The sequence below is a fragment of the Buceros rhinoceros genome, unplaced genomic scaffold, assembly GCF_000710305.1.
Source record: "Buceros rhinoceros silvestris isolate BGI_N320 unplaced genomic scaffold, ASM71030v1 scaffold14407, whole genome shotgun sequence".
Classification (NCBI taxonomy): Eukaryota; Metazoa; Chordata; class Aves; order Bucerotiformes; family Bucerotidae; genus Buceros; species Buceros rhinoceros.
Genome location: NW_010424065.1, coordinates 10,914 through 20,585, shown reverse-complemented (window position 1 = coordinate 20,585; position 9,672 = coordinate 10,914). Strand labels below are relative to the sequence as shown.

At 56.0% G+C, this 9,672-nt stretch overlaps 1 protein-coding gene across 1 annotated transcript in view; it reads left to right on the top strand.

The window, feature by feature from the left end:
- The window catches only part of LOC104497409 (voltage-dependent R-type calcium channel subunit alpha-1E-like), a gene marked incomplete at its 3' end in the record, with an annotated part of 36,685 nt that extends 27,369 nt beyond the window's left edge, over nucleotides 1–9,316 (top strand). Inside the window, exon 7 of the mRNA XM_010140656.1 lies at nucleotides 9,213–9,316. Coding sequence (XP_010138958.1) covers nucleotides 9,213–9,316 — 104 coding nt within the window. The remainder of the gene's footprint in view (nucleotides 1–9,212) is intronic.
- Between the last annotated feature and the right edge of the window lie 356 nt (nucleotides 9,317–9,672).

The window sequence follows — 9,672 nt, the reverse complement described above, 5'->3', positions numbered from 1 at the left end:
CACTTGTTGGCATATATTCCTGGGGTGTCACAGCTGTCCCTTGGGGTGCTCAGCATTCGTCTGCGCTCCCCGCAGCACGTATGCACGAACAGCGGGAGCGGGAGCTGAGCATCGCGCAGGACCGGGTGGGTTTCTCCTCTTGCCTTTCAGAGAGCGAGGGCAGTGCCTGGCTTTAGGTGGGGCAGCGGGACCAGTGAAATGAATGACTTGGGGTTTGCTTCGACCTGGAGCTGAGCCAGGAAACCTCCTTGAGCCTTGTGCTTCCAGGAGCTGCTGCAGCTCCTTCAGACATCAGTGCCTGTCCCCTGGGGTCCCTACTCCTGAGGTGAGAGTTGCAGCAGTGCCAGCCACATGCCAAGGGTTGTAGGGGCTCTGCAGTGAAGGCCAGTGGTGCAAAGACCTCCCCAGAACAGCACCTGCCCTGAGGCCACGGTGATGGACAGAGCACTGGAGGAGCTCGGTGCAGCAGTGGGCCCATCGGCAGGGGCTGAGCCTGCCCTGCTGCTCCTCTGGGCACGGAGGAGGGCGAAGCTGGAAGTGTGATGGGTAACGGTGGCTCCTTGCCAGGAGTTGTGCTGGTTGGAGCTGGTGTCTGGGGAGAGCGGGAGGAGGCGGCGGTGGAGGGAGAGAGGCTGGAGAGCGGAGGAGTTGGAAGGGGTGGCGAAAGGGGGAAACCACTTGGCTTTTTAGCCTTCTGCGCCCTGCAACAATGCCAGGCTCTCGAGCTGGAACGCTTGCAGAGGGAAAAGGTGTCTCTTCTTGTGTGTTTTAAATTAAAACGCAACACAAAAAATATCCTGTCGGGGAGGTATGAAAATTTAATCAGTACCCAGTGCTCTCAGCAGCTCGGTAGCAAGCACAGATCTTAATGCCTCTGCTGCTATTCCTGGCGGCTCCTGGCCGTCTGGGCAAAGCGGGGTGCGCTGGGGGCGGACCGAGGCTGCCAAAAAGTCTCCGGCACTCACGGCACTGCAGGACAGAGCCCCTTCCCGCTCCTTCCTCCCAAGCATCAAACACTGAGTGTGTTAAATGCGATTAAGTCAGTGAGGACTTCAGAGGAGAGACTTCAGGCTCTACCCTGAGGGTTTAAAACCTCCCTAACTTTTAAGGAAATGAGCTGCTTTTCCCCAAATGGCTCCTGGTGGTCCCTGAGCCGGCAGCTCGCGTGCTGCCAGTCCTGGGTGCTGGAGCCATCCCCGACGGGCGCGTGTGTGGCAGCCAGCCTGCTTTACCCTCTCCTCCCTTTGGAATAAACGGCTTTTCCTCCACACTCAGTAAAGCCAGACCCTCGCCAGCTTGCCAAATGTTCCTGCTTTTCCTGTCCCCCCTCCCCCCCCAACCTTTTCCCTCTGTGTGTGTGCTGAAATGACACAGCAAGAAACAAACTGTGTCTGCTGGATCACCAGCTTTGTAGGCATGTTCTGTCAAGAGCTCCCTGCCCACACCCTCCTCCCTGCCTGCGCGGGAAAGTCTCACTCCTGGACCGGCTGCTGGCAGGAGTTGGGGCCCGCAGAGGCAACGATGCTCTGGCACTGCCCAACAACTCTAGGCTCAAGGGCAAGAGGTGCCAGGGGGTCTCAGTGCTGCCTGACCGCCAATCGCTAATCTTCGTTAAGCCCAGGGACTGTAATCTCGTTAGTGGGATTGGTGCTGGCGAGGCTTTGCACACCTCTGTGCTGGTGCAGGGGCTGCTGTGCATCAGGGCAGGGCTGTCGGGAGTATTGGGTGAGGTGGGGTCCTCAAGCGTGGGTGTTTTGCCCCAGAGCATCACATCTGGGGATGTTCCTGCATTTGGGAAACGTATGATGGGTTCTGGGCTTGTAGCATGCTCAAAACAAACAGGGATCCAGCCTGGCAAAGCCCCTCTGAAAAAGATCCCCAAAGCTGATCCCGTTGCAGTGCACGGGCTCCAGGTCCAGCTGGAGGAGCAGTGGTGCTGGCACGTGTCTGAGCCCAGAGCCTGAGGATCTGCGTCGGCACTGCCTCAGCCAAGCGCTGGGTGTAACTGAGGCTGTGGAACTTTGCAAATATTCCAGCAGGAAAAGTTTGTCTTGCCTGTGGGGCAGCTGCAGGGGCGTCCACGCCTGGAAGACACAGGAGGGATCTGGGCAGGGGGAAGGTGGGAGCAGCCAGAGGGTCGCAGTGAGGGATGGCTGGGGGAAGAGGAGGAGGAGGAGGCATGCATGGGGACAGGGTCTGTGGATTGATGCTGGAGCATTTGGGTGCAACTTTTTGGTGGATCCAAGAATAGAACAAAAATTGACCTCCACATCTATTTCACACCTGTTTTGAAAACACTGGATTTTTAGTAACACTTCTAGCAATGCATTTTTTTGATTCCATTTAGAAAACAGGAAAACAATTTGGGTTTTTTTCCCTGTCTCTCTACTCCTTCCCCTTCCCTGCACAGACCCAAGCATGCCAATGCATGGTGGGCTTTGCTGAGCTTCCTGCGCCCCTTTGCAGGGACTCCTGCCTGCTCCCGGCACCCCAGGAAGTGCTCACCCTGCCTGGAGACCCCAACGGGATGGACGTGGATGTGTCCTGCCGTGGGCCAGCCCTGGCCCTGCAAAGGAAATACACCAATTTCCTCATTAACCCGATTGGGAAAAGTAAAGCATTTTCATTCAGCTCTTGTCCAGTGCTGGGGTCGCTGATGGATACCAGGCAGGGCTGGCGGGTAGTGAAGCATGGTCCTGCATGCAGGAGATCAAATTACTGCTATTAAAGGAAAGAATGAGATCTGTTACTGCGCTGGAGAGGGTAGCAGTGGGTGTCAAGGTCTTGAGGGAACTGGTCAGGCCAGGGAATCTGCTGTAAGGTATTTTTTTATTATTTTTTTTTTTCCCTTTTTTGCTGGGGTATGGAGATTTTGAGGCTGTTCCTGCCGGTCTGCATGTGTTTCTCAGCTGGATGCAGCCGTGGTTTGTAGGGAGGAGCAGGCTGGGAGCCACAGCGGTGATGCTAGGAGGACGGTATGGTGAGTGTCCACCACAGGCCATGCATGTGTTTCTCAGCTGGATGCAGCCGTGGTTTGTAGGGAGGAGCAGGCTGGGAGCCACAGAGGTGATGCTGGGAGGACGGTATGGTGAGTGTCACCACCAGGCAAAGCCCATTGGGAGTTGCCAAGCCAAGGATTTGGCATACAAGTCACGGGAGCTGTTTTCATACTCACTGTCCTAGCAGGTCTGTTCTGCCCCCATGCTGGGGAGTGAGCCCCTGGGAACTGGTGGCGAAGGCAGGCATAGCGCCCAGGGCAAAGCCTCCTGAGATCCTGGCTCATCCATCATTCCCAACCCCCTTCACTAGAATTGCAGCTGGAGGGACAGCCAGACCTCTCCTGCCCAGCTGCAGCGGTTGGCGTGGTTTGGTCACCCCTGTCCCTGCCCACAATGCAGGCAAAGACGTGGCTCCCCATGAGGCTGGAGATTCCTGGCAGAGGAGCATGATAAGGGCAGGATGGGACCACCCATGGACTCCCTGCAGCCCCTGAAGCACGGTGCTGCTTTAACCCCCCAGCACATCACGGCCAGTTGGTTACAGTAATGAACATCTATTAACCCATCCTAATGATGTGTCGTTTTGGTCTGGGTTCAAACAGAAACCCTCTCCTAATGCAGACGGAATTTGAGGGGGTCCTGCCTGCCTATGGGGCATCAGTATGTAGTGGTGATGCTGGCCAAACTGGACATGGAGACCTCCGGGACACATCTCCGGCTGGGAAGGGGCAGAAAGCTCCTCCTCTCCAGGGAAAGCCTGAAAGGGGAGCTCAGCCCTGTTATTAGACACTGGAGAATCACTGAGGATGGATCGCTGTGTGAATGAAATCCAGCTGCTCCCCAAATGAGTTGGGTGCCCACAGCCCCAGCGCCCTTCCCCAGGCTGGTGGGCAATGGGTGGCCACTAAAGGCGCCCTGCACAGGCAGAGCATGCTCTCTATTTTTAGGTAGGAGAGACAGAATTTGTGGTGTTTTGGGTTTTTTCCCCTCCCCTTCCCCTATAGCAAAGAAATCCTTAAAGTTTCCCGTGTGAGCGCAGCCTGAGGGAGGGTTCGTGTGGGCTGCGAGCTTGTGCTTTGCATTCGACTTGGGTATATATTTAGATTTCTTTAGATTTCTGCCCCCCTCCGAGTGAGACTTGCTTTTGCAGCTCCCTGTGCCTTTTCCCGCCCTTTGAGGCGGGGGGGCGAAACCCACCAGAAGAGCTGCTGAAAGAATAGCCCTATGCCAAGCTGGAGAAGTGGGAGCTGGTGGGGGCTCCTTCGTTGGGCGGGGACCTGCCATGCCAGCTCCATCACCCCATGAGGGTCCTGCTCCCACGCCTCGGTGGTGTCGTTTATAGGCTTGGAGGCTCTGCTGGCAGCAGGATGGGTCATGTCTGAGATGTGAGTATGGTGGTTCAGCTCCGTCTGAAAGTCTCCACCAATGCCTTGGGCAAAAGAAACACTCCTGGGTGCGTAGTCCCTCGGGGAAGCTGTGGCTCTTTAGTCTTCACCGATAAGCTCACGTTGGTTGTGTTGGTGTCTTAGGTGTATCTGGAGACGGTAGCAAATGTGTTTCTTGGTTTGGTGGCCATGGGAGAGTTTGGGTGGTGGTGGTTTAGGCTGGGGGGGTGCCTATCGAAAAAGTGGTTGTCTTAAAGGGAAGAAGCAGCGAAGGCCAAGTGTCATGCAGCTCCTCCGCTCTGCAAGGGCTCGGGTGAGTGATGGGTCCTGGTCTGCTGCACAGGGAGCCAGGAGCAGGAGCTGGGTGTTTCCGCATTAAATGAGGTTGACTGTTTGTGTAATTTGGGGATTAAACTCCCCGTGGCTGCCCTGACTTCTGCACATGACGACCTCCTGGTACCGTCAGCAAAGGGGGGAAAAAAAACCTGTGGGAAAGCAGAGTGGGCCAAGGTGATGAGCGACTGTCTAAGAACAAATTATGCCCCAAATGGATGGGAAAAGGGGCTGCTCGACCGTGGTGCCAAAGAAGTTGGGAAGTGTTATGGGAGCCACCAAAAGTCAAACCTCACGAAGGATGCTCAAAGGGAAGGTGAGCCATTCTCCACCTCTACAGGTGGAAGCAAGGCACGATGAAGAAATGGCTGTGGAGATTTGGGCACAGAAGGATATCTCACCTCAGCTTTTGGTCAATATGAAGAGGTAACAAAAGGCTGGATAGTGGGATCAAGGACACAGCCATGAGCACAGCCAATGCGGAAGCCAAGTGCTGAGACCATCGCGCTCATCAGCCCGGCGCTCGGCATGGCTTCCCCCCCACTCTCTGCTTGGAGAGAGCTGGCACATGAAATGGCAGGTCTGGTAACAAGTATTTTTAACAACTCCATCGAGTTGGGGGAGGCACCATCTGACTGGAGAATAGCGAATGCGATGCCTATATTTAAAAGCGGGGGGAGGAGGGGAAAAAAAGTAAGGCAGGCAGGAATAGGACTGTAAGCCTGACCTCGATCGCATGCCATTGCAGAACAGATTTGGAAGGCAAAAGAGGAAAATGAATCATGGGTTTGCCAAAGGTAGGTCACTCCAGGCTAACCTGGCATCAGAGACCTGGAAACGCAGAGAGCTGCTCTTTGTAGTAAAGCTTTTGCTCTGGGAAAGTGTTAATGAAGCAGAGAAGAGGGGCAGGAGAACCGGAGCTCTGGGAGGCTGGCAGGGAAGTGAGCAGCATTGGGATGGCGCTGGGTGGTGTTGAGGGGATGTAGTGGCTGGTGGTGACCAGTGGCACTTCTCAGGGATGAGTCACAGGCCTTCCTGCTTCCAGCACCAACGGCTTCCTAGAGCTGGGGGAATGGAGGCTGCCACCCCGGGCTGGAGGAGTTTGAGGGCTGGAGGAAGAGATGTGGGATGCAGTGAGAAATGGAAAGCCATGTGCGTATCGAGGAACAGCTAAGATATCTCCTAGGAGCCCAGGTCTTGCTGATCGGGAAGTTGTCTTGTGGAGGAGGAGGGGATGAGTGAGTGAGCGCAGGGTGACTATAGGCCAGCGGTGACGTGGAGGAGGAGGGAGTTTTGCAGGCAGGATGGCTAAGTCTCAGTGGGATGGAGGGACCATCACCTCTTGCAGGTGGGACCCCTCGGTATCTCTCACTCCGGTCTCCTGTGTCCAGGGAAGATGATGAACTGAGCCTGGACTGGAAGGAGAGCTAGTGGTCCAAGAGAGAGCTGGAGGAACCTCGCTTTGGCTAGCAAAGCAGAGGCCAGAGGATGGGGGGTGGCCATGACTGCCATCTGTAGATAGAGCAGGATGGGAAACGGGAAGGAGAAGAGCTATTTCAGCCGAAGGCCAACACTGGCAAAGGAGCGGCGTAGTGTATAAAATGACCCCAAATAAATGTAGACGGAAAATTAGAGCAGCCATTAGAGCACCTGCTCGAGGAGCCTTCCAGTGGGAGTAGCGAGTTTTTAAGGTAAAGTTGGCAAAATCTGGGGGAGATTGAGTGATGTGAGTTGATCTGGACTCAGCAACTCTGAGTACCTGGCGGTCCATGTCCTCCCTGCAGGCAAACCTGCTGGCCCCCAGCTGGGGAGCATGGTGTGTGTCAGAGCGTTGGAGGTGACAGGACACATGGCCAGGCATGGCGGTTCTTTAGGTTTCCTAGGCAGATGTGCTTCAGCTCTGGGAGTGGTGAGATGGCGATATGTCCACCTCGGAGGGTGTAGGTGCACACACGCTGTTCTGTGTGCTGATGTCCTGCTGCACTGGATGCTTTGTGGTCATGATCTCTACCATGGGCTAGAGAGGCAGTGGAAGATGCAGAGCCTGTGAAACGAGAAGCCCCTCGTGTTTCCCAAACAAGCCCCCACCTTGTCCCCCACAGCTGGGACCTCTGCATCCTGGGTGCTGCAAAGGTACTGGACTTCCAGCTCCTTGGGGAATAAAAGGGGGAGTTTTGGTAGTTGGAGTGGCTGAGCAGGTTCCAGCTGGTGGGCTGGAGCCACTGCGTCCTGGCTGGGCATTACCAGCTCCTGGTTTTGTAGGGAATGTTGGGATGTGCCCTGGGAAATTTTATCTTGGAGCCGGAGAGTTGCAGCAAAGCTGGGACTGGCCAAGGGACTGCTGTGGCTACTGAGAGCAGGACTGTTCCAGGGGCTGCTGGCATCATCCTGGGTGGCTGGAACAATTCCCAGTCTCGCTGTGGCCAGTGGTATGTCCTTGGGTATGTGGCGTCTGTGACTACAGCTCCCCCTTCCCTCCCCTCTCTCGGCAGTGCCCCTCCTGGAGCTGCTGGTGGTGCTGGATACTTAGCCCCCCAAAACCCCCTAAAATCTGTCTAATCCCCTTTATCTCCACCCACATGGGAGCTGGGTACCCAAATGCACGTAGAGGTCAGGACTGCAGACAGCCTGTCCCATCAGGGTGCTGCAAGCCTCCAGTTTCCCAGCTGCAGGGCTCAGTGCCACTAGCTTTGCTGTGCCCACAAAATGGGGTGGAAAGAGGTGGTCTGGGTCCTGCTGGAGGTATCACTGGCTGGGGAGATTTCCCTCTGCTCCATCATCTCATTCTTGTCTCCTCCCTCCACCTCCTGCTGACGAAGAGGCCAAAGGAGGGGTGGTGATGGCCTAGCCCTGGGGGAAGATGTCTTGTTCACCTGTAGGAAATGAGCTCATCTGTTTTGCGTCCCCTGTGCCAAGGACCTCGGGGAAAGCCTGTGTTTTTTTGGACAGAAGCCATTTGCAAAGGCGAGCAATCCTGGCACGGGTGGCAGGTACCCAATGGCATCTCGGTGGGGAGCTAAAGCTCAGCCAAGCTTGAGCTGAGGGGTTGCACGCTGCCTTCAAGACTAATGCCACGGCAAATGATGCTGTTGGAGCAGAGCGCGGTGGCCTGGGTGTCTCTGGAAGGCGGTGGTGAGTGTTGGCTCATGCATCATTCCCACCTCCCTGTTCTCGCTCCTCCCATGGCCCTGAGAAAAGGGGCAGATGGTGGACTGGGACTCAAGTGGGGGACCTTGAGAAGATGCATGTGGTTTCTCTGGTGCCAAAGGAGGAGGGCGGTGAGTCTTTCCAACCTCAAAGTCCTTACTGCTGTGTGCCAGGTGCTCCTCAGCACTGGGGTCTGCCCAGCATCTCCCGCCCAGCGCTGTGGTCGGGGCCTGCAGCAGGACGTACTGATGTCACCCTTCCTGCCTTGGGCTCAGCGTCAGGGTGGTGGGGACCCCTGCCTGAGCTTCCCACTGGCACCTCAGTCACCAGGGGAAGACTTCGGCATGGTGGCTTTCTCTCCCCCTTGGAGATGCTCTTCTCCCTTTGCAGAGCCTCGTCTTGGCTCCTGCAGTGGCCGACGGGGAGATGTGGTGCCAATGACTCAGACGAAGATGAGGGCTTAATTAGCACTGGAAGAGGGGGGAAGAGAGAAAAAAGAGAAAGAGCCTTTCATTGCACAAGATTGATACCACCTCCCCCAGACAGTCACGTTTCTGCCGCATCACTCTCCAGCCCGGTGTCATGTGCGCCGTGCCTGACACCGGAGGACAAATGGGGCCCGGGAAGCGGCTGTGAGGTATAGCGGGGCACTGCGTTATTAAAAGCCTCAATGAATAAATATCTGGAGGTACCAGTAGCTTTCTTAGCTGTCATGCTTTGCCTTGTGGTTGGATCTGCCCTCTGCTCTCGGCTCCTCGGGGTTAGGGTAATGCAAGCAGGGCAGGAGGGTGTCTGCAAGATGTTCTCCCTGTCTCGGTGGGATGCTCAGGGAAGCATCGAGTCAAGCTGCTGGGGAAGGCATGCTCTGGGTGGCCCCCGCACCCTCAGCCCACTGATTTCTGGCTGTAGGGCCCTTCACCTTGGATTATACACGATCTTAGAGCCCCTGTGCCCCTGCCGGGATGGTGGGAGGAGGCAGAGGAGAGCAGTGTCCTGTCTGATGAGAGCTGGAGATGGCGACTATGGAGGAGAAGGTGGCTGGGGCAGTTTCATAGAACCATAGAATGATTTGGGTTGGAAGGGACCTGAAAGCTGATCTAGTTCCAATCCCTTGCCGTGTTGAGGGACATCAGGGCACCGCTTGTCGGGAGCTTTCCTGCAGGCATGCTGCTCAGGCAGTGCTTGGTGCCCATCAAGGCTTGGCAGGTACGTCCTCATCATCCCAAGGAGTCTGGTGTGGTCAGCCTTGAGGGGGAATTACCACTATGCTGAAGGTAAGGCACCTTCTCTCTGCTGGGGGTGCTGGTGTTGAAGATAACATCACATGTGTTTTTTCTTTCCCCTCCAGACCAATGATGCCTTAGGAGCCACCTGGAACTGGCTGTACTTCATCCCCCTCATCATCATTGGATCCTTCTTTGTCCTCAACCTTGTCCTGGGAGTGCTGTCAGGGTAAGTGAGATGCCATCCTTCCCCTCCAGGCCGTGTCTGTCACATGTCTCTGAGCCCCAAGGTTGGCCTCTGGTCCTGCCGTGCCCCCCAGAACCCCGGTAGCTGTCCTCTGTCCCCTCCATGCCTGCCTGCCCCACAGCAAGGGGTCACTCCCTAGTTGTGCTTAGCTCCTTCACTCCCTGAGGGGCTGGGAAAGGGGCTGCCTTGGAACCGCTTTCGTCTTGTTTGGCCTTGCTGAAAAGCTCGTGATTTTGGTCACCTCTGAGAAATGGTCACTGTCGATCTTCTGGCTGCTTGGGACCTGCTGGAGGGGAGAGACATGGAGGGCCCTATGGAAATGGTTTTGAGTCCAGGAG